This window comes from Poecilia reticulata, chromosome 5 (assembly GCF_904066995.2).
Source record: "Poecilia reticulata chromosome 5, P_reticulata-male-v2, whole genome shotgun sequence".
Taxonomy (NCBI): Eukaryota; Metazoa; Chordata; class Actinopteri; order Cyprinodontiformes; family Poeciliidae; genus Poecilia; species Poecilia reticulata.
In genome coordinates this window covers 6,375,966-6,401,110 of record NC_088834.1, presented here as the reverse complement: position 1 = coordinate 6,401,110, position 25,145 = coordinate 6,375,966, and the positions used below count along the sequence as shown (strand labels likewise).

Sequence of the window (25,145 nt, the reverse complement as noted above, 5' to 3'; positions counted from 1 at the left end):
ATACTAAAAAAAAACCCGGCTCTCCTGTAAGCTGATTAATTTATTACCTTTCTTCCAAGCATCAGAAGAATTGTATTCTTTAAACCAGTCAAGCTGTTCTAAAAGAAACACGTGACTGGGGTTTTTACAAGATGTCTGTTTTCTGTAGGTAAGTGGAAAGGAAGGTAGAGTTCTGTGGCATACCAAATTTTACATAATTTGCTGTATTACCTCTGGAAAAAGAACAAATGAATCATTAATAAAATCCTTTATATCTGTAAGCATATGTAAACAAATGACATATCCTCAAAAAAGTACTTGTTAACGCGTTATGACTCCCGTTTAGGAGTTCTGTCTTCTGCCATTGTTTTATTCCCATAACCCATCTGAAAAAAGTGGTGCCAAGTAATGTATCGCAGGATGGCGGGATGTGTTAGTATTTCAGGCTGGGCTTGCGTAAATTGAAAGCAGGTAGGGGTAATAGGCTGCTGAGACTCTTCCTATGTCTGTGCAAAGCTATTATAAAGACGTCAAAGTGAAGGAAGTGATAAGAGGACATTTGTCTGCTGTTGGAAAATGAAAGCCACCTCCATCACAGCTAGAACTGATGTTTTAGGCATAAACAGGAAGCCTCGGTGTGTGAAATCCATTACTACAACATTAGCTTTAGAAATGTTCATGTTGTGGAACAATCCTACAAATAGATCTAAATTTTGGATGTATCATTAAGTGGCTTTTAACATGTTGACTTTAAAAAAGAACGTGACCTAGAAGGAATTTTGGGACAATTTTGTTCAAATATGACACTCCAGAACATTATTGGTGTAGCAGAGTGGATGTGAATACCGATGCCTTAATCACAGGCTTTACATAATAGAATGATTCAATCCAGTCTCTAAACAGATGCCAAGTGGGACCTTGTGGTGGCAGCTTGTTCCTCTGCACACCTGTGATGCAGGATTTCTGCTCTTTACTCACACATGCTTCTCAGTTTTGTAAAATAGAAAATAGGCTTATTTTTGTTTATACATGACTAAATTATTCATCTATACGTGTAAACATTAAAACCTTACATTTTGGTCCTTATTTACTTTAGGATTATAATTCTGTTAGCTGTTCTTTTAGGTTTGACTTGATCATGATTTTGATTGTGTGGATGCTGGATGAGCTCTTTGAGCTTTTCTCAAGTTATTTTATGCCTCTTGTTTCCATGACGAAGGATGCATGACTTAACGAGGAAAAAAACACATAATTAAAAGGCTGCTGATCAGCTCAAATTTAGTTAAAAACGGAAGGTGGCTCTTCCTCCTTTCCCTGTGGCATGCATTAAAAATGAGCACAAAGTGTCCGCACACATATGAACATTAGAATTGACAACTAACCCATGGCTCACAGTGTCCCGCATGTTATGAGTTATTTGGAATGTCAGGTTGGAGTTCAAATCCCAGAGGGGGAACATGAAAAGCAGTGTGTTTATTCATCCATGATCAAATCAAAAACACTTCAAATACTTCATGCTGACATGATTTTAACAGAGAGTCCTATGTTTTATCAACACCTTGGATTCCTGTGTTGGATATTCAGATGAATCTGAATACATTGGAAAATAGCTGAACTTAAACACATGTAAAACAATTACATTTGTAAGTTAGTACACTTGAAATAAGAAACAACTAAGATATTTGTATTAGATACCAGACCAAAAATGCTTGGTAAGATTTTGTGGTTTTGCAGTGCAGCCAGTATCTGCAGTAGTCACCAAATATATTTTTTCTATAGGTTTTATGTTATATTCAACTTTTATAATAAACAGCTTTAATTGTAAGCCATACTCATCTAAAATATCAAAACCAAACACTTTAAGTATGTCAATCTATATGTGATGAGTCAATATGATATATGCTTGCATTTTTTTTAACTGAATAACTGAAATACTTTCGTAAAAATTGTTTATAAATGAGTTCTTCCGTTTAAAATTAGGCTGTCTTTTGTTGTGGTGTATAGCTGAACTTATTATATAAAGTTTTGGTAATTAATGTGCAACATTATTAATAAGGACATTTTTGTGAATTTATGCTCTAGTACTATCTTCGCTCCGCTCTAAACAAAGCAGCGCCACAATAAAATTCATTAATATAACAGCCTTTTCTTTCACTTTTAAAGGTCAGTAAAGCAATTAAATCAACTCACATCCATCTACCTTTCTCTCCTGAACGACGCAGATAAGTGAAAAGGTTGCCAACAGCAACCTTGCATGTCCAAAAGTGTTACTGGTTCAACTGGTTTTTATCAAAACGCTTTGCTCTGTCGAGGCGCAGCCGAACGGATTCCATGCGTGCCGCTGAGGTGTGTTCAGCCTGTTGACAGCATGTATGCCTTACTCTCCACATCAGCCTGACAAGCACTCATGTCGTTCTCCTCTCCCACAATCCCGAGCTTCTCTCTGGCCTGTCAATGAGTCTGTCACAGTGAGCAACATCCCTGTCAGGAAAACCAATGGCTGGCTGGCTGAATGGGCAGATGGATGGACAAACAGATGGATAAGTGGATATATTTGTCTGTGCTCCTCTGCGGGGGTGCAGCAGTACCACAGTAATCTGGTCTACTTAAACTAATCAATTTTTGTAACTGCGTTTCAGTGAAACAAAAAGCTGGTGTTGATGTGTGCGGCTGTGAGCTTGAGACGCTTGGCAAATGGACTGTTTTTCTGATTTGAATTGTTTTGGGGGGGTTTTCAATCTTGTATCCTTTAGAAATATCAAAATTCAAGCAGATGAGGCTTTTGCAGAGCAGCCAGGTCACAAAAATAAATTTCAATCTGCTGTACTTCAGTCTGAGGAACTGGAGTTTTGCTATTTCTATCCCCTCTTGCGTTCAGAATTATTTTCTACTAATTACTTGATGCACAACATCCATGGATCGTTGTCACTAAGAAGACCACTAGTGTAACAATTAACAGTCATGTCACTCTCCATAATAGATCTAACACTGCAATTTGTAATCATTTATATTTTGGATTAGTAATGTGAGAAACTGACTTTTACTGACTTTCTCTTTGGTCTATTATTAGATAACCTTTTTTTTTCTGTTTTATTAACTGTTCAAATGTGAGCCTCCAGACAGCCACATAATAAAATGCATATAGATAATTACTCAACTTAGATTCTAATTGCAAAATGAATATTAATTCTAACATCCTACAGAAATGAGCTGGCTTGATAGAGCAGAAACTTTCATCTTCACCACGTTCAACCAAACGTGAACAAATTTTTCTGAGGACGTCTTTTTGGATTTGTTTGAAGGTAATTTCATGTGTGGGGGAATGCCAATGGCAGAGCTGTTCAGCCAGGTTTAAAAACAGCCGTGCAGACAAATCGAGGCTCAGGGTCAGAGTCAGCCATGTCAAAACACAAACTGGCTCAGTCTGTAATGAATCAGAGGGGAGATCATAATGCCATGTTGCATCATCTGTTCTGGAACATCAAACGCACAACCCCAGCAGCCCATGATTTAAAGAGTAATAACTCTAAGGGTTTACAAAGACTGACTTTGTTTGGTATAATACAAAATCAGTTGTGAAAACCAAATTTCAGCTAAAGGAAGACAGAAATTATGACTTTTCTTTTCACAATAACTGAGAAAACCTGAAGGCATGATTAAAAATCAAAGTTTCATTATGTGTCTCTGCAGTGCAGCAGCACCTGCACTGAGTTTAAGTTGCGAGATTTCAAATCATAAACCTGTTCTGCTTTGAATGACTGTGGGTTCTTAGGTCAAGCAGAGTTGGAGGTGGAGGTGGAGGCTGCCAGGGTTAGGACTAATGCCTTACAGCAAGACATTTTATGTCTTGTTGTGAGTGTTCATATTGTATCTTCCAACTTCCAACTGCATCTATGGACATGAACAATAAGCTGATAATAAGAGGCAAACATGAAAACAGCGGTTGTTTGAGTCTATGCCGAATTCATGCAATGGAACCAGCATGCCAAACTTTACAATTATACTGAGCTGACAGAATATAGGCTTAGTGATTTGAGCATCAAAAGGTTAGATAACGTATATAAAATAAATCGATGTTAAACCACCTTGGCAACAAAATTGACACGTAACCTTGAGAACAAGCATCATGAAAGCTATCACACAAGCTCATGGATTTCCAGTATTAGTCATAACCACTCACAGTTGATGGCAAAGCTTCCAAACATGATCTATTTGCAGTCATGTAACCAATACAGAAAAGCTCTCAAATCAGCATTGTATCTATAATCCAGTGTTGCTCAAGAAGGAAATACGAATGTCTCAACGTGTTTGACGTGCTGCTGTCACAACTTGCCAGTTTATCTCATTAACAGACTCAACAACCTCACTGCATTTTAGAAAAAACATTACTTGCTCATATTTTCAGAAAAAATGTGGCACAAGGAAAATCTACTGAATGTATGCAAATGTAATTCTTGAAAAGATTTGCTTTAAAGAGACAAATTAGCTTGATTCCGAAGCTGAAAATCAAATATTTATGTCAGTTCAGATGTTTTGTTTATTTTTTTCCTTTTAAAAGGGTGTTTGAACCATTTAACATTTAGATTTTCAGTTTTTATTTAATGCTGTTAAATGAATTAGAGTTAAGGTCATTTAAAAACCATTCGTAAGTATCAAATTATCAGACATTATAACCATTAAAAAAACTGAGAACTAAGCCATCAAAAAAAATAGCAGCCTATGCATGAAGGTCTTTTGGTGTTTAAATTCAGCTCAGATGTTCAAATGCCTAACATAGCATCTCATTAAATGTTTCTGGTTATACAAATGGAGAGGTGAGACACGGAGAGGTAGAACAATGTCAGGGACGGAGCAAATGTATGAAAATTTCAAGAGTGAAATCACAATCTGTCTTGCATCTGCAATGCTTTTTTCTGCATGAAATGGCACACAAAGAATAAGAACAGGTAGAGCATTAAAAACCAAACAAAATTCTAACAACAGAGGTTTTCAAATTTGTTTCCTAGAAAGAATAAAAACTAGCCTTCAAAACTGCCATGTTTGTTTACAAGCATATGTTTTATAATAAAGCCTCTCATTGCTGGCTCCTCTGTCCTCTCACTAAATGCATAAAGTCTTCTGAAATGTAATTTTAGCACGACAGCAACAACATTAAGGTTGCTTGAAATATGGATCAATAAAATGAGCTGTAATCCAATGTGAAGAATAGATCTTTACAGTTCTCACATACTGCAAGAGAAGAAGCAGCAGTCAGGTGACAAACCAGGCTTTGATTAATGACCGACTGTTTCATCCCCACCACAAAGACCTTTTTACATGTTTACCATATTATTTTAATCAAAGCCAAATACTTCTTTATGCTTAATATGTTAGCAAAAAATAATAATAGTAATAATAATCATAATAATGATGGGGATTGTTTATCAAATTAAAGGTAAATTTGAAAATAGCAACCTTTAAATATTAAATATTCTTTTCATTAACCACACATTTCTGGTTTAAAAATGTGTTTTTATTAGTCTTATGTTAAATGCTCTGATTGCATTAGTTGTAAATGGAAAATCATTATGACTAACTGAAATACAGACTTTAAAACATAAGTCTGTGTGTAATTAAAATGTATAATGTGCTTTGCTTTGTGAAATGAGTTACTAAAAGAAATTACAATTTTAAATGTTAACTTACTGAATATGACTGTATATTGCCAAAGGTATTTGACCACCCATCCAAATCATTGAACTCAGATATAACAATCACTCACATATACGCAGGCATATAAAATTCAACCACTTGGCATGCAGACCTTTTCAGACAACATGTGAAAGTATGAGTTACATCAGTTCCAGTGTGGCGGTACCATGACAGTATGTCAACTGTGCAATAAGTTAGTTATTAGATCTTTCTTGCGACTAAATATTCCACAGGCAACTGTTAGTGATATTAAAATAACATGAAAGTGATTGAAAATGACAGCAACTCCGCAGAATAAGATGCATAAAATCCCACAGCAGGTCAGCAGATAAGGTACAGAGTGCGCATTGGTCACCAACTTTCTGAGGAGACAGTAACCATAGATCTCCAAACTTCTTTTGTCTTCAGATTAGCTCTACACACTACATTAGTGTGTAGAGAGCTTCATGGAATAGGCTCCTGTGGCCAGTCAGCATCCTTGTACAGAGCACTCCAAAGTCCCTTCTCCATTGTTAAGTCTCATTCTAGCAAGTTAATGTCTGGTTTGGTTGTAGCCAAGCTGTGTGTGTCTCCATTGGCATGATTTACTCACTATATGATCATGAATATGGGCAGGAATGTGTGCGGTAATGCAAAATCTCTTCGGTTATTTGTTTGCATTCACCAGCTTTCCACTGTATGCAAAAGCTAGTGAAAGGTGAATGCCAATGAATGAATGCATTCACGGACATTCAGTGATTGTAATTCACTGGCCAATCAATGCATGCATTTTGCTGCCGATCAAATCGTTAGTGCACAACACCCAGCTTGGTCCACCATTGAGGTAGAAGGAACTGTGCAAGATCTGCAAATGGAGATGAATCTGGCCAGAGCTGATTGGATAAGTGGTGTAAAAAAATCCCGTCTCTCTGTTTGGATGAGTTTGGTTTTGGTGTTTACCAGGAGAATAGCATTTGCTTCACTGCACTGTGTTAAGTGAAATATTTGGTGCAGAGGGGATTATGGTGTGGGTTGATGGACTAGGACCTTCAGTTTCAGGGGAATAAACTTTTCATGCAGCATGATACCAAGATATTTTGGACAATTTTACTCGCCAAACTTTGTGAGAACAATGTGGGGACACCTTCTTCCTTTTCCAATGTCCGTCAAAACATGGATAAGAGAGTTTGGTATAGAAGATCTCTGATATCTTGCACTGAAACCAGATCGAGTACCATTTGGATAATTTGCGATGGAGACTGCAAGCCAGTCCTTCTCAACTAACATTAGTTTCTGATCTCATAGACACTTCAAAAATTCTCATTTGTTCACAATTGTAAACCTTGTGAATAGCTTTCTTCAAAGAGTTGTAGATGTTCTTCAAATCAAGGGCCTCATTTGAGAATGAGTTGTCACTTAAGTTTATGTGTGTGCAGGAAGCTGAGCGAATACTTTTGGCAATAGAGTCTATAGAGTTTTACTAATGACTGTACATTATTCTAAATCCTTTTGGATGTCAAATGTTGTTTATTTTTGATACGCTGAGATTCAACTTTCTGATTCATTATTGTATGCTGCATTCTAAGATTGGACTGTTTGGTCATTTTGCTGGCTTAGTCACTACTGTGTTGATGTAAACTTTAAAAAAGAAAAAAGTCACTAGAGGATTTTTTTCCACTGCTTTTGAGTTTAAATTGGAAGTTCCAGGATTCACTGTGGCTATCTTTAAATATTCAGCACAAAAAAAAAATCACAATCAACTGAAAACACTATAATTAACTCATCCAATAAGGAAAGCATTGTTATATTTGAATTTCAACTATACTGTCTCTAATTCTCTGCACACCACACATTATTCAGGGCTGTGATTAATTTGTAGCATTTTTGTTGTTTTTGCAACTTACTCTAGGTTTCAGTAAACAACTATGGTCTAAAACTGATTTAGAAAATAAGCAACCCATAAAGCCTCATTACAACATGACCCCCGCATCAACCCAGCAGCTTGATTAGGAGAAATTGTTCCCACTCAACAACAAAGTTTAAGAAAGCGCATCATCATAATGCAGAACGAAGGCTTCATACATAAGAAATGAATCACAATTTAACTTTGCATTTTAAAAACAGACTGCAGGGGATTGACCCAAACACTTCAAACTGCAATCAGTGAAGGAAAAGGTCTGTTTCATCACAGTAAGTGATGTTATTGTCTAAACGTCTTCAGCAAGCCGCTGCAGAGGTTTAACTGTGACCCCAAAACATAAATCAACATTAACAACAACCAGGGAAGAAATCTGCAGAAGAACAAATTCAGTACTTAACATTCACACGATTCCATCACACAAAATTAACTTGATGAAAGCATCATAATGCGCATGTTGACTGACAAAAAAGCAAAGAAGTATAATCTGTTAGAAGAAAGCCAACAGCAGCAGGGGAAGGTGGGAGACGAGAAAACAGCAATGGCATCATTATCAAGATTTGCAAGACAGCAATTTAACAGCCAAACTCATATTGTTAGCAAGCTGAGACTGAACAACATTAAGACATCAGCTCACGTTAGGTATATTAGGAGTCACATATGTTCTCAGCTTGATTTGAAAAGTGGTTGTTGATCCTCGAACCGCCTCTCAAGGAAATGAACTCATTGGATGACAAGTTACTGGACTAAGCTGCCAAGAGCCTGACAGGAAGCTGCAAGCTGCTACCTCTGCCTTTGAAGTTAAGTGTGAGGCAAAAACTCTGAAATACAGCTCTTATCCTGATTACATTAAAATATTATCTATATATATATACACACTATTTAATAAAAGAACAGTACATCAGCGTTTTATGATGCAGTTTTATGGCACTGTAAGCAAACGAGCAGGGAAAACAGAATCAGATTGCATCATTAACTTTTATTATGAGGGTATAACAAAGGGTAGAATATACAATAAAATGTTTTTTTTTTATATGTTATGACTGAAATTCAATAAAGTACAGCTTTCTTCCATATTGCATTTTACGAAAGCTCCTGACATGCAAATTTGACAGCGATGCTCTCCGAGCACCAGCTGCCAGCACTCATCTCTGCTTGCTGCTGCTTCAAACTGCTAAGTCATTTTTTTGACAGGAGGTGACTAAAGAGGCAGGAAAGCATATGGAACAGGGTGTCAATCAGCATAAGTCAATGTAAGTTTTCATTTTTTTCCCTAATTATTCAACAATGAATCAAATACAAGCACAGTCCTCTGGAAATACTTGATTCATTCAAATAGACAGTCGGAGAAGTGACATTTAAGACTATATTAGGTGAGCTCGCAGTGAAAATAAGCTTGACTGACAAACTCTGGAATATTTACTGAATAAACCATGGAAAATGTGTTGATTGACTGAGCATGACTGGAAAAGGTCGAGAACCACGGTCTAAAGAGAAAGTCTGATGCCAAACTGGAAGATAAAAAAGGTAAGAATGACTTTCAGAGCTTTTGTTCATAAATAAATTAGTCTGAAAGCTGTCTGAATCAATCTGGATGATAAATTCTTTATGTTAGCGATGTCTATAACTCATGAAAGAAGAACCTGGAGATTTCTCCACATTTCACATAATTAGAAGTTTTATAAGATGAACCCAGACAACAATGCACAAGTATAAGGCAAAGACTGATAGCAAATAACTAATAGAATCAGGAATTAAATTTATTGCTTCTTATTGCCATTTTATAAATACAAACGACTGCCTAATGATTAACTAAGCTTAAAAAAAACACAAATACTAAAACAACATTAACTGATTTGGGGCATTTAAAAGATTTGTGGGCCTCTAAATTAATCAAAATCTGACAACCTTGATCAAGTATTTCTTATCTTAGAAAGAACTTTTCACATCTGCTGGCAGTTTTCTCATAAATAAACACAACAATAAGAATGGGCAAAGTTGTGAAACCACTTATTGGTTGAGACTAAAACTAAAGTGCAGAAACCATTCAAAGTGGTCTGGATAAAGATAGCCCTTGCTGACGTCAAATCCAAGAAGATGTGTGTGTGTCCAACTCAAAAGGGCAATGCCACAAAGGCCTAATGACATGGTACCTTTACAAGAAAATGAAGTAGAAAGCCATTACATGCTCTCTGCTTCTTGACCCCCCACTGTACATTACACAACAGAGTCAACCGCAGCTGTTAACAACCACGGCTCGCCCATCTGTCCCTTTCCCAATGCCTGCCCTTCAACAGTCAGGACGACTGCATGAAGCCGCCTGTAATCAGATTAGGCAATGACTGGGTAACTGGGCCTTCTGCATCCTCCCATCTTTCCATCCCACTGCTAACAACATCTGCATCATGTGGAGACCCACGTGCATGCTGCGAAAGAGACAGATTAACATGACAGAGTGTGTGTGAGAGAGAGAGAGAGAGAGAGGGGGAGAGAGAGCCTGCTTGTCCAAGAAAACCAAAGAACTACAGTTGTTCATTTACGGTCTATTAGAAAGTCCTGTTTTATCGGTCCGCAAAAGAAGTGATCTGTTGATTTTTTTTGTATTATTATTTATTTAAGGTGATGAGGTTTAAACAACACTTTTTTGTTTATTTTTGCTCAGTGGTTTATACAATAAGACAAGAATAACATCCATTATTATGGATTTTTTTATGTATTAATGGTATTTTCTACATAGTATTGGAAAGATAAAGAAAGCACTGATCAGGCTTTTTGCTGGTGCTACCGATTTCCAGTTTTCTTTAAGGTGTGACCTGTCTGTTCTGATTTTCTTTCTAACATGCAGACTGAGTCTTATGTACTATTTGCTTAATTAAACAATTAAAAGTAACAAACCATGGCAAAAAGCAGAAAATAAATTGCTGCATGTTACATAACAGAGGCAGAATTTGGAATCTAACACAAAATTAAACAAATACAATTTAATCCCAATTAATCTTAGTTTTACTACACCCAAAGTGCAACATGTCCTTACAGAAAGAACGGTTATATCCAATCCAGATAAAACCGACCAACTGATTCATGCATTGCTCTTTATAAAAGCACAGCATTCAATTCATAATTTTAAGTGATGGCAAGTACTAAAAACTGAGTTGCACTGGCTTTTTTTATGTCCATTATTATTAAGTAACAGTAGAAATATGTAAATTAGAGAAGAGAAGAGAAGAGAAGAGAAGAGAAGAGAAGAGAAGAGAAGAGAAGAGAAGAGAAGAGAAGAGAAGAGAAGAGAAGAGAAGAGAAGAGAAGAGAAGAGAAGAGAAGAGAAGAGAAGAGAAGAGAAGAGAAGAGAAGAGAAGAGAAGTTTATCAGTATATCATTACTGAATCAAGATCTTTCAGGTTTAATCTAATATCCCTCCCTCTCAGGGTCAGTTTGTTATACACAAAGAGTTTGGCGTCAAAGCAGAACAGAATGCACTTAGATTATCTCCCTCTTGACAGAGAAGCACAAGAGAGGGAGCGCGCCGGCGATGAGGTGTGCTGAGATAACCCTGAGACACAGAGTGCCTCACGCTGTGCCGCCTCTGGGAGCCGACATGCACACTTCTCACTCCGCAAAGGGCTCTCCAGCCACCGAGATCCCGCCTGCCACGGCCTGATACGATCCATCCCGCTTCAACCCTAATGTCTCATTGGCATTCAGCTGCATGCCCAAAGCAAGCGGCGAATGGAAAGCTTGGCACCAGCTCGCCGTTATTAAAATTCCACAAAGCCAGCCGTTCCCCCGCCGCCACAAGCACACAGCGAATCACACAACCAAGGAATAATAAAGAAGCCGGAGTGGGGATGAGCATAACAGCTGGCCCAGCCACTCACACAGCCAGGACACTGAGAGACAGAAAAAGGAAATGGTTTAAAATCTCAGCCCTGTGTTGTCTACAATGTTTAGGATGCTAGTAGCTTAGTTTGCCGTTCTGACAGCTGTAGCTAAAGTGTAAACACCTAATCACAGCAGCCCCATCACCCTCCAATGTTTCTTCTATCATCCGTAAATCCTTACTGCGATCAGTTTGAGGTCGATTATATTTCTGGGAAGCATCTCATCAGGACCACTGCAATAGCACCCCTCAGACTCATCACTGCCTTTGCTGTTTATGTCCACTTGTGAGCATCACCCTCAGCCTCCAAAGCTCCTACTAAATGTCTTTTGTTGGGGCGGACTAATTCAGATGTCAAGGCCCATTACCTGTGAGCTGTCTAGAGGTGACCTGAGAGCATTCCTTGCAATGATAAACACCCGCTGAAGCATAAAGCACATCTGGATAATGGAAAGGAAGGGAAGTGACAAGAGTGGCATCACCAATTGCAGCTGAACGCGAGGTGCCGAGATTATTGTTTGCAGCGGTCGCTGTAGAATAAAAATAACGCTATTAACGTGCCAGGTCAGTCAGCTGCCGTATGTCTGCTGAGCCTCTGGTAAAACAAACAAGAGTCCCAGACGGAGGAGTCGAGCCAGTCCAGTCATCCCCTCCAGTGAGCTCCCAGAGACTGACAAAGACACACTCAAGTTGTTTACCTCCCCCCAAAAAAATGAGGTTTCACACTTCCAGAACATGACTGATGCAGTTAGAGAAAAGAGGCAATAAACGCACAAGGGACACACAGATGTGTGACACACAGATTTTCTGATTGTCCATCTATCAAATAAAAACATCTTAAGGAGATTACAGAGTCAGTTATGATATTATTTTGCTATTTTATTGGGTCTTTGTGTTCCAAGCAGAGATCGTATTTGCTCAGAGTCCAACGCAAGTCTTAAGACTGTAATATCTGAAATTGGCATTTAGCTATAGATAAACACCATCTACTCTTTCTGCTCTCGGGTTTTGAATTCAGGAAATTTAATATCTTTATCTTTTTAAGAATATTCGATTCAATGTGTAAATAACTGTTGTTAACTGGTGTTCAAAGTGAGTAAAGTAAAAAATATGAATATACATGTTCAAAGTAATACCAGAAATAGGTTAACATAAGCTGTTGGATTACTAAATGAGCCAAAAATGAAGATGTTTTAATTTGACAAACCAGGCGTCATGTTATGACTTTAGCTTGACAACTGGACGATAACATCAGAGTCAAGGTAGAGACAATACTGTGAGGTTATTATTATGACGCTGTAATTAATATAAAGAGATATTTACGTACTATTGTGGAAGTCCATTGTCCTCAAATGTCCCATGTTAATAAATCAAACGCACCTTTTAACAGGGCAGCAGTCTGTAGCTTACTGACTGTTGATACTCGCTCAGTGGAAGCATTAAATAGAAAAGGACAAATCTGGGGCCATCAGTTAACTCCATTTACTGGCAGTTACTACTGAGAGTATTACAGAGAAGCCATACATACTGTGCTTAATGTTACCATGGCAACCATTAATCTGTATACAGTACAGTGTATCAGAGTGAACATCATTAGTCATTTACTAAAATGTTCCAAATTTAGCAGCTTACGTTAACCCAGGATTATAGGAAATAAGTACTTATAAGACTTGAGTCACAGATGTCCAGTTTAAGTAAAATCTCGAGTTTTTGTTTCTGCAAATTAAATACAACTTGAGTCAAAGTTGCTTTTTGTAGTCCCTATTTCTGGTGGCAAGAAAATACTGATCGCACTAGAGCTAAGCTATTTTTGTGTTACTAAGTAGAATTTTTTGTTTAATTTTATTTTTTTTTCAATGAGTGGTGTAGGCAAAATTGAAAAGTAAAGGAGCATTAAATAATATATTTTTGTGTCATTTGGACATTAAGGCTCAGACATGCAGAAAAAATAAGAAAAAAAATGTCTCCCACGGGAAAACAGTGAGTAGCAAAAGCAAATAAAATGCAGGTCAAAGCAAAAAATAGATACTTTCAGTGGCCATTTTTCTTCATCTGCCCGTTCAACAATGAAAAACTCATCTTCCAATGTTTCACAATCAAAACAAACAACATACAACTAAAACATAACTACATAATTTTTAACCACCTAATAAACACTTGTTTAAAAGGTCTGCATTAGAAACAGTCATTATATTGTCATTTACACACTTTCGCATGTTAAGATAAGATGAGTGTTTAATTGGAACAGGGACTCAGGGCACACAGGAAGATAAATCCACCAGAGCCCCCACTGATAAAAAGAGATATATCCCTGAGGAAACAGTGTAAACACCCAAATGCTATTTGTATGCTATATGGTTTCATGGCCACTGCTATTGTGAGCGGCTGTAGAAAATGCAATTAAAGAGACAAATCTCTAACACTGAAGATGCAATGTCCCATAATGAGCTTTTTTCTCCATGTAGTTTAGATATGAGTTGCAGAGATTATGTTGTTTGCTTGTGCTGATCCCCCCCACACTTATTGTTCATTAAGCTCAAGCTATATAACCAGTGTCCACTGTTCCCTGCTTCTATTGGGACCAAGTGTCAATGAAATAACTGTGGTATTGAGCAAAAAAAAAAAAAACTGCTTACACTGTTATTTTTCAACATGTTACACATTTTCCTCATTATTCTTTATTAAAATCCATGTGAGGAAAGCTATATGTCATCAGGAGAGGCATGTTTTACCATTATTGTATCATTCCATCTGGAAATAGTTATTTTAAAAGGATTTTGATGGATGTTGTGAAAATGCATTATTGCTTATTTTCAAACAAAAGAAAAAATAAAAAAAACTATTGTAGTAACTGTGCAGCACTAATTTCAGACTGAGGTTGTTTGCAACATACTCAACCTCCCATGTCCCAGGAGCACAAACTTAACCACATAGATTTCTGCGTTCATTTTCACATTCACAAGGCAATCACAATAAAACGCTCTTCATCATCGATCTCAAAACACCCAGTGCCAGCTCCAAGCCACCTCATCAAGCATGCTGTTTACGTTGAGATTGTTGCAGGTGCTGGTGGAGTGTGTGACAAGAGCAGCGCCAATTTGATTAAAGTGGGAATAATGAAAGAGGGTTGGGAACTGGGAGTCACGCTGTGCTTTTTCACTCTAGCCCACCGCTTTACTCTAATTCCAACAGTTATCACACACATACACATGCACATTAATGCAGTATCCAGCTCTGAAACAAAAGAAAACTGAATTATTGAGTACTTGGAGTGAGGGAGGGAAAAACTTTGAACTACTCGTTTTGTAGATGCATCACAACACCATCCGCACTTCCGACATCAAACTCCCCACCTCCTGTGCCCTGAGATCTCTTCTGGAAGTTCTCTCAGCTAGGATGCAAAGCAATTTTGAAAAGTTGGTATTTCCAGTAAGGGAGAACTGTTGTAAGAATGTTATTAGAAGCATATCTAAAATAAGTGGAAAATGAAATAAATCTAAACTTATATTTCTTTTCATGTTTTCTCTTCATTTCAAATTGAAAATGCTTCAAAACACAGAATTTAACTCATTTTATTCAACTCACTGTTACATTAGTATTTAAGGGCTTTCTGAGAAACTGGGTAGAGTTTTGAGATTTTTGAACACTATTTTAATTACAGATATATAAATATGATATGAGTGTGGTTTAATTCAGTGAGGTCTCTAGCTTTCCTATATTCCAATATGTTGTCGTATATAAACAGTGGTAGTCTTGGTAAAAATGTGTAGAAAGGTTTGACTAAGCTAGTTTTTAGTTTGATAAAATCATTAAACAAATAAACTAAATATTGAAATATGTTGTTTACAATAAAAACACAGTTGGTACAATTGGTACACATGCTGTCAATACATCCCCATTTATGCCAGTTGGACAGGATCTTTGACCATTCTCCTTTGCACAGTCCATCATCGGTCCAGTGTCCTGGGTCTCCTCTTATACTCTCCTGACTTCATCTCATTGCTAAGGTTATTGAAAGGATTTAGGTCTGGGGACTGAGCTGGCCATAGAGGAAAACAGATTCTGTGTCCGTTGAACCATTGCTTTGTTGATTTGTTCAAATGTTTTGGATCATTACACTGCTGAAAGACCCACTGATAGGCCAGTTCTCTGGGCCTTTAGAAGAGAAGCAGCCCAACAGCAGCAGAGACTCTGCTATACCAAACATTGGGAAAAGATTTTCCACATGTTGTTGTTTTATGTCAAAACTCAATCTTGGCCTCATCTGGCCAAAAATCCAGTAAAGTAAAGGTTAGAGTATAATTTGGCAAACTCTACATGTTTGTGATGGTTAAAAAAAAAAAAAGCTTTCATGAATATATTGTCAAATGGTTGAAGATTTAATGACCAGCCCAAGAAGCCACTGGTTGCTACAGTTCTCACACCCTTTGTGCGTGGTGACAAAGTCACATTGTACTTATACCCCAGGGGAGAGCAAAGATATGCATTACTAATTTCAATTTACTAGACACATAGAAGCAGAAAAGGTAAAGAACAAACTTTTAAAAAATACATTATTATGATTATATGTATTTCAAAGGGAGGCTTACTATTAATTGAGCCCAACAGAAAAAACTACCGTCTTAAAAAAATGTGCTTAATCAAAGTTACAATTGTTTTACATTTTTAATTACATTCTTAATTGAAAGGCTAGAATACTGAAAACATATGGATTTATTCTAAAGCATTTTTTTATAGATCTTTAGCAGAGATGCCAACAAAATTATGCTGCCATCTGTATGCTACCATATGGACACGAGCTTCCAATTTGTTTTGGGGAAATGTTAAGTTTAGATTAAACTTGTGCACTCTGTTTTGACACGTAAGGTTGGAGTAAGAGGCTAAAGCATCCGGTAAACCCCACTGGGATGCAGTGTGTTTTAGTGTGAGTGTGTGTACATGTGTGTGTGAAGAAGGACTGCAGCACTTCACCACTTGCCTGACAACCGCCTCAGGCACATTCTGGAGATGCTTGATGAGAGACACAAAGGACAAACAAGCTGTACATCAACAAAATGTTTTGTAGGATGATATACTGAGAACCAGACAGACAAAAATGTTACAAAGACGTTAAAGAAGCAACAAAAACAAATGGAAAACATACCATGTTGTTTATTGCACCACATTACATAGTATAAGCAACATCAAAAGGCAAAAGCTGACTACAGTTTTGGTATTTTAATTAGAACAATTTGTTCAGGAGGTATTTGCTTATGCTTTAGTTATTCCTTTGAGCTTAGAAGAAATGTTTCAAATGTTTACTTCATCCCTATTATTTTAAGCTAATGCAATCTGTCTATCATCCGCCAATAGAAAAATGTTATGATAGTATTTAGTCCTCATCTGTTCCAGTTCTAGTTGTCCCTGCTAAGTTATTTTCAGTCTTCAGCCTCCCCTCAGTCGATGAAAACTCAAAATCTTCAAACTGTCATTTAGATCCTCTTTCAGCTGTTCTTGTTAAAGCTTCCCTCCCCTCTCTGTCCCCTGTCATCACTGACATCATGTTCCCCTGGACCTCAAAACAGCTGCTATAACCCCAGTACTTAAGAAACCTAGATTAGATCCCAATAACCTCAAGAATGAGGTTATCCTATCACAAATCTTCCTTTCATTTCTAAAATTCTTGAAAAACACAAATGCTGCCCAACTTCATTCTCATATATCCAGCAATAATTTATATGAACAATTCCAATCTGGTTTCTGTCCACTCCACAGTACAGAAACAGCACTTCTTAAAATTTCTCATCACTTCCTCCTTGCTGCTAACTCTGGTTTATCATCTATACTCCTTCTGCTTGATCTAACTGTGGCCTTTGATACAATTTCACATAACATCCTCCTTGACAGATTATCCTCTCTAGGTGTTGTAGATACACTTCTGAACTGGTTTCATTCGTACCTCTCAGGCCGCACTCAGCTTGTTCAATTAAAATCATCTACATCTCATCCTGTTCCTGTTACCTCAGGTGTTCCCCAGGGCTCTGTCCTGGGACCCTCGCTGTTTATCATTTACCTTCTCCTCCTTGGTTATATTTTCCGCAAACATAATAGTCACCTGCTCTATCCCTCAACCAAAACTAATTCTATGCTTCCACTTTCATCCCTTTTTGACTGTCTTCTTAAAATAAAACAATGGTGTCACCCTCGATAGCATGCTCTCCTTTGCCTCCCATGTCAATAACATCACTTGGTCAGTCTAGTTTCATCTCCGAAATATTCCTAGTCTCCGTCCTTCTCTCACTCCTCACTCTACTGCTCTTCTGGTCCACAGTCTGGTCACTTCTCGTTTAAATTACTGTAATTCTCTTCTCTTTGGTCTGCAACAGAAAACTCTCCATAAATTGCAATTGGTTCAAAATTCAGCTGCTCGTATCATCACACGGACCCCTTCAATTCATCACATCTCGCCTGTTCTACAACAGCTCCATTGGCTTCCCATCTCATATTGCATCAACTATAAAATACTCCTAACTTTCAAAGGGGTTCCCAACCTCACACCCCATGTCTTTTGGACCTCCTTCACATTGCTACACTATGGGGAGCAGAGCATTCAGCGGCTCTACTCCCAAACTGGAACTCACTCCCACCTGATCTCCGTAACATCGCCTCTTTGCCACTCTTCAAGTCCAAACTCAAAACCTATCTGTTTCAAGTAGCTTATGGTCTTTGATTGCAACTGCATTGTCTTTTTAAATCTTGTTTTGTACTCATTTTTACTATGCATTTCAATTTTGTGTTTGTTTTTATGTAAAATTATGTAAGGTGACGTTGAGTGTCCAGAAAGGTGCCTACAAATAAAATGTATTATTATTATTATAGTAACAGAGATTATTTTCATTGAGAATTAATGCAAACCAGACCCAAAAGTAGGATTATAGCTTTTACTTTTGTTGTTTAAAAACATCTTTACATTTGGTTTCACGTGACCATCAACAAATACTTTGCTTCTGTTTCAAAATATATTGGATGCAATTATTGTTTACTGTGTTGCTGAATATTTTAACTTTCTATGTAACTGGTGTAATAAAGAATCATTAGTAATGCACTGTAAGTTGTATCTTTAGAACAATATTTGTATTTCTGACTGACTGCATGTTCATCATCATCGAAACTCATCCTTCATTGACGATTTCAGGACAAAGAATGATTTTCCTCAGTCAGAAGCCACACTTTGACTTTTGATTTATCAAAACACACGCATCAGTTAATTTCAGAGCAGATTGGGAATCAATTCCACTTCAGTTAACTAATCTTCAACATCAGATCTGCTTTAATTGTTGTCAAGGTGCCATTGAAAGAAAGTTCACTGCTTCCACCACACATTCATTTCTATTACAAGATTAAAAGCACACAAGGAATCCTGTATGATGTATAGCCTACAAGTGAGAGCCTCTGTGGTTTTCCCTAATTTTATTACAGTTAAATGAAGTGAAAACATGGAAACACTGGAAGCCAGAAAAAACCCTCTAAAACTTTAAACACTCAACTTTGCAGCAGTCATCGAGTAAACGCATTTGCATCTGTTGGGTTGAAACATGCAAACTAGTAGGATGGTCGTCTGCCCATGAAAGCAACCCAGAGCATTTGCTTCCGGATACGCAGTAGGAGGACACAGACTGATGCAATATTCTGAAAGCATTCTGCAAAGCATCAACATCTTCTATATTTCAGTCAACTGCGTTGCCTCTTCTTTTTTTTTATGCAAAATGTATTTCACTCTACTAGTGCAGAAGACTGTCAAAATGCACAATATATTACATGAACATCCAGGTTACGAGTAAAATTTGTTCAAAACGATCAGTGACAGAGACAAAACAGCTCAACAAGTAATCACTTGGTAAATCTGGAAAAAAATAAATAAAAAAAACATTATCGCTTTAAAGTTAATAAGACAAAGCTCCTGTAGCTTTAAATGACTTTCTTGTGAGTGCCAGAGGAGCAGTATATAAAATGGCTGTGCTGCTTTTCTCAGCTCACTGCAAGAAACATCTGAGGCAAGAACACGTCTTCACTGATTTGACCACAGATCCTTGAGTCTGTATTCCCACTCTTACTCTCATCCCTTTTTTTAACAGCCGACTGCAAATCTCTTCTCTGTGACAAAGCATAGCCTGTCAAGAGCGTGATTCCAATGAGAGGCACTTTGTGATATGAGCGGTGCATTAATGTGATTAACCCACACTCTCTATTGCTGTTTGATACATTGGCTTAGAGGCTCATGTCAGTCTCTATTCTTCTTTATTGGCATGATCAACAGGTAATGGGAAACGCACTGCTGTGTGTAAGCGGAGGCAGGTAAATACAGCTGCAATCAAGAGTAGGGAACAAACTGTTGTGTGTAACAGAATTAGTACAGACTTGAATTAACTAATCCTGCCATTTTACTTCGGAATTAAAGACAATTAACAGTAAAATTAGCCAATGAAACTAATATGCTCCAAGGAATTAGCAAGCTTGCTGAGCAATATTTTAAAGGTACAGTACCTACTTTATTGGGTTCACCTGTTCCATTGCCTGTTCTCACAAATGGCAAAACAAACTCCATGGCCATCCAACTCAGTGTATTAAAGCATAGCTGTCTTCTCATGACTACTTCCAGCAGGACATTGCTCCATGTCACAATACATCTCAAACCGGCTTCTTGAACATGACAGTGACTTTTCTGCCTCCACAGTCAACGCGTTTGAGTCATAATGAGGAGCTTTTCGGTGTGGTAAACAAAAAGTCGATTTACAATAAGATTGTGGTGCAGAAAAGTTATCCGCAGCTAGCTACATCACGCTATCAAGTCAATTTGGGTCAAAACTTATGAAGAATATTTCCAGCACATTGTTTAATCGAGGTAACATAACACAGCTCTAAAGGCAATAGAGGATCTAACCTGGTAGTAGCAGGGTGTTCCTAATAAAGTAGCCGATGAGTATATTTGTACATGTATAGCACTTTGTCTGGAACTGCAAAAAAGGCAGAATGCATCAGTACAAATAAGACATCTTGTTTACATGTGTTTAATATAGTCACACAGCTAATATTAGCCTACTAAAAGACAAAAGAAGCCTTGTTGCGCCTGCTCCACCATGCACTGCAATGTGAAATTATTTATTTGCTGTCAGAGTCATCATCCTTTCAGCTGCACATAAATGACTTCGGGTTGTGCCTACGTTCAGCTGCACAGTGATTGCAGCTGTGCAGACATATACGAGGCAGAAAAGAGCATACATGTGGGAAAAAAGACATTTTGGGATGTCATTCAAGAAGATATTCATTTGAATGTTTAGCTGGGGGATGCAAGCAGAAAAAGATATCTGCGCTCTGCTCAGAGCTTTTAATCGAGGTACGTTTAAAGACAGCGAGGAAATTGGCATGTCCACAGCTTTGTCAGCCACGAAGTCTTGAGGCTGGATCAGTTTAGTTTAGAAAAGGAAAAGACTTGTTCAGGGAATGTTCTTTACAAGAACAAATCACTAATTTCTTCAAGGTTTTAGGGACAATGTAAGTTTTATGTCTTGAATAAGAACTCTGTGATAGATGGAGCTGCTGCATGACCCACTGATCCACATCTGCCCCACATGGAAGTAAAGAGAAACCTTTTAGCAGCCACTAGAGAATATATGATACGCACCAGGAAGCTATAGAAAACTAGAGGAAAGACCGTGTGCAACTCTTTCACCTCGCACTCCTCTCCGATCAATAACCGAGCGAGATAACAACCCATGTAGTGACTTGCACCGTGCATCCCGTCTCTTTATCCTTGCCCCAAATCCCAATTTCAGTCTTTGCATCCACACACCCTCTCCATCCTCTCTCCACGCTCCGCCCCAGCTGTCAGCACCACTGGCAGCAACAGCACAGGAAGCATACCATCTCCAGAGGTTGATTCAGACAGAGCACGAGAGGATACTGGGAAGAGCAAGGCAGAACATCTGGTGGATCAAGGGACTCTTCCCCCGGTTGCTGTCAGCACCGCCGTGTTATCGGCAGCTCTCCGGGCTTCCTGGTAGCAGCTGATCCCCCAGGCCCCCAGCCTCCAACTGAGTGGAGAAAATCCACTCGCTGGCTCAATTATGCAAGAGGTGTGAATTAAACATGAGGTTACCACACAAGAATGTATACTCATAATGCAGATGTGCAAGATGTGTAATAAGGCTATGTAGCAGTCCCATCTCTACTCTAATGCCGGGGGTGGGGGGGATTTTTTCGCCAAACTTATCATTAAGCACAAGATTAAACAACAGTATGTTTATGCTGCTAAGGATGACAGTGAAAAATAAAGTGATAGGGGATTTCGCCGTCTTTGTCGCTATTACTTCCCTGTGAGCTTTAAAGAGGAAAAACAGCCTTGTGTGGGAGTCCAGCCTGGAGCCAAAGGCAGGGCGGATTTTTCTCCCAGTCTTTCTCTCTTGCTTTGTGTCTTTCTCCCCCTTTGCTGGCTCATTCCTCCATGCCCTTTATTAATCATCCTTGGTTAGTCGGGCAGAGAGCATGGTGTTAGTAGCTCTGAGGAGTGCAGAGCCATGAAAGACACACACATTCATGTGCATGCACGACTCGTTTGTTTATTTATTTGAGCATTTTATCTTTTCCTTTTTGCTTATAAAATATGTAAAAAAAAAAAATAAAAAATCAATACATTATTAAATAAATTATAGTAGAGCTGCTGGTAAACACACATTCTGATGTGTGTCCACCCATGCAGCTAATATTCAGGGATTCTGGCCTGAGGTTTTGAGACTCAGCTGCTGCCGCTGATGATGCGGATGTAACCTTTTGAACGATCTCAGTTGGTGTTCAGACATTCCAGCTCTAGCACATATTCAAAGAAAAGTATATCCAGCTTAAGACCCAAAGCAGCCCTATTAAACGTAAAGGGGTTGTATTCAAACCAGAGGGGAGCCGCAGCATCGTTCCTAAGAAACTCCACAGATTTCAGCCAACACAGAGGCCTGAGTTTTGGCGAAACTGATTGAGACAGTTTCGCCATCGTTCCCACAAACCAATATGCATCTGTGACCAATGGGCAAAAGTCTGGATGAATAATGAAAGGGTGAGACTGACCCTTATATTTATGCTTGTAAGTGCACTTAGCTGAGATGGCTCCAACTGGGCTACATGCCATTATGGCCATTATCACTCTTCGATCTTCCTGAGAAAGTGCTGAGAGAACTGGTCATTAGACTTTATGAGACAGAAGGCAGTTACAGAAGTCTGGGCAATCCTGCAAAAAGGGGAGCGCTGGGTGGTCCCACTTTAACTTAACTTTTTGTTGTACTTTTTTACAGAAATTATGGATTTCAATTGAAATATTATGCATATGTTTTTGAAAGGGCAAACGTTGTCAGACAGTGTCTTAAGACAGTTACATGTACTCATCACGTGGGTTTGTTGTGCTTTGTGGATGGCACATATCACAGCTCATCTTCCAAGCAGAGCTCAGGTGACAGGCCAGCAGCAGCAGCAGCGCTGGGAACAGAGGGCAGAGGACGCACCTGGTTTGACGGTCTTCAAGCGAATCGGCTCCCGAAAGTGGCGGATGACAGCCAGGGTGTCACGGTTCGTAAGCCCGCTGACGGGCGTGCCGTTCACCTCCAGCAGGACGTCCCCGTAGTACGGCAGCTTTCCGACGTGACACACCAGCACGTCCAGCTTCATCTGGCCAATGTAGGGGAACTGTCCGAGCTCCGCTCCTCCCAGGATCTCCACCACGGAGCCGAAGTCTCCCAGGCTCCCCCATGACACGGCGCACTCCACCACTTTGGTGGACCAGTGTTTCTTCTTCTTCAGTGTTCTGGACATGATCTGTCTCCTTTTTTTTTTTTTATGAAAGAATTAATCAAAGTGACGAGAGGCGCCTCAGTTTGTGCTTGTTAAATAAGCGTGAAGTGACGCAGCCCGATGAACCCCCAGGAGTTATTCTGTCGACCTGCGGGGGATTTCATCCTCTTGACATTTATGATGGTCACCTGCTGGGGTCTGATGCTGAGGTATGGCGAGTCAAAGCTTCACGCTCCTGTCAGTCCTTGTAATTGTGGCGATTCCAAGCGCTTCTTGTGCGTAAAGCAACAGAGTTGATACCGTCGAGGTGGTTACAAACAAGACAATGCAGCTGATGTGCTCTTGCTCTTCACAACCGCGTCCACAATTTGTATCTGGATGAGCCTTCCGGGTAGCAATAAATCGAAGAAAGACGTAGTCGGCTTAAAATCACTCACTTTGCGGCGGATTGAGGAGCGTCTGTCGCTGAGGCGTCGCGCAGTTTGCGAGAATCGCTCCTACCTGTGGGCAGGCTGAGAGCAGACGGGCGGGAGCGGCTGAGATCCACCCCGTTGTGACTGAGTGCAGAGACATCTGCTGAGCGTTTGTCTGCTACAGGTTTGAACACACCTGGCACGGCCGAGAGGGATGTTGTTCAGCTCCGAACCAGCCCCTTTACGCTCAGCAGCAGAGTTTCCCAGATTCTCATGCTGGCTCCATCCTTCGGCGTGTCGCGGTACTAAATGATGGTGGAAATAACTCACACACACATTAACAGTGCAAGAAGGTTCAGTGTTGTGTTATGTCATTTAATTTCTTACGTAAAATCAATTTCGTCGAGGTCTACTTGTTTATTTTTGCTCTATTTTAATGGATTCGTCTTGGATATTAGAAAGACATGCGCGTTACATATGAGATTATCTAAAAATATACGCGCCAATAATCCTCATATTAAGCGTGCAAAAAACAAATCACGCCTAATTAGGAACCCACATATGAAACATTTTTCTTAGTATTATTATTATTATTTTAAATCTGGTATGGGGAGGAATTTCCAGGTGAATACGATGAATGTTTACACAGCGCCACCTGCTGATGAGATCCACAGGACTGATAGGACTAGTTCATTTCATGGTCATTGATTCAGGCGTTGACTTTACTTTGTTGCAACTTCTAGATGCAATGTTTTATTTGCAATTTATGCAATAGACCACAGTGCAATGTACATGACTGTAAGGATTGACATTAATAGTTACTGTTTTGTTTTTTGGTGGGAGGGTTGGGGGATGGAGTGGGAGGTGAGGGGGGTTTGCATTAATATGCTTCAAACTGAACCATTCCTTTGTAGCTGCCTGTTGGAGATCTTTCTCTCCTCTCGGAAGGTTAATACAGGCTCTAAAAGTCTTTCAGGATTGACCTGCATTATCTATATATCTTCCCATTATTTTTGTTTTTTTGTGTGTGTGCTACAAGTTTTAAAATGTTTAATATTGTTTTTTGAAAAGTCAAATGTTTCACCAGCATGTGAAACTATCAATAATGCTACATAAACCTAAATGAGGAGGACAGAAACCTTGTTTTTAGGAACGTGACCCGTTCCACGTCCTTGACTAAATAAGCACCTTCAACATCGCCTGCATAATCCATAAGCTTGTGTGGGCTGATTAACGCAGCCGCCATGTCTTTGATGGGGAGAAGGGACTGCAGCTGAGATACAAATTGTACATTTTTAAGTTTAAACACTATCTGATTTGTCTTCTATAGCGTGGATTTATATGAGACTTTATTGAATCTTTTTTTCCTAGACTAGGCCCCATGCTGGCCAAACTTGTACAAGCTTGATGCAATTAAGCCCACATTTAATCTGTTTGCCCTTTAAAAATTACTCTGTGTGATGTGACCAGAATTAAT

General features: G+C 38.9%; 1 protein-coding gene across 3 annotated transcripts in view; it reads right to left on the bottom strand.

The window, feature by feature from the left end:
• magi3b (membrane associated guanylate kinase, WW and PDZ domain containing 3b) overlaps nucleotides 1-24,478 on the bottom strand; it is a 153,563-nt gene extending 129,085 nt beyond the window's left edge. For 2 of the 3 annotated variants that reach the window (XM_081606903.1, XM_081606904.1), the window contains exon 1: nucleotides 22,970-24,477. In XM_081606903.1, coding sequence (XP_081463029.1) covers nucleotides 22,970-23,276 — 307 coding nt within the window. In that variant the 5' untranslated portion in view covers nucleotides 23,277-24,477. Of the gene's footprint in view, nucleotides 1-22,969 lie in introns of all 3 variants that reach the window. The other variant, XM_081606905.1, reaches the window with a different exon arrangement.
• Between the last annotated feature and the right edge of the window lie 667 nt (nucleotides 24,479-25,145).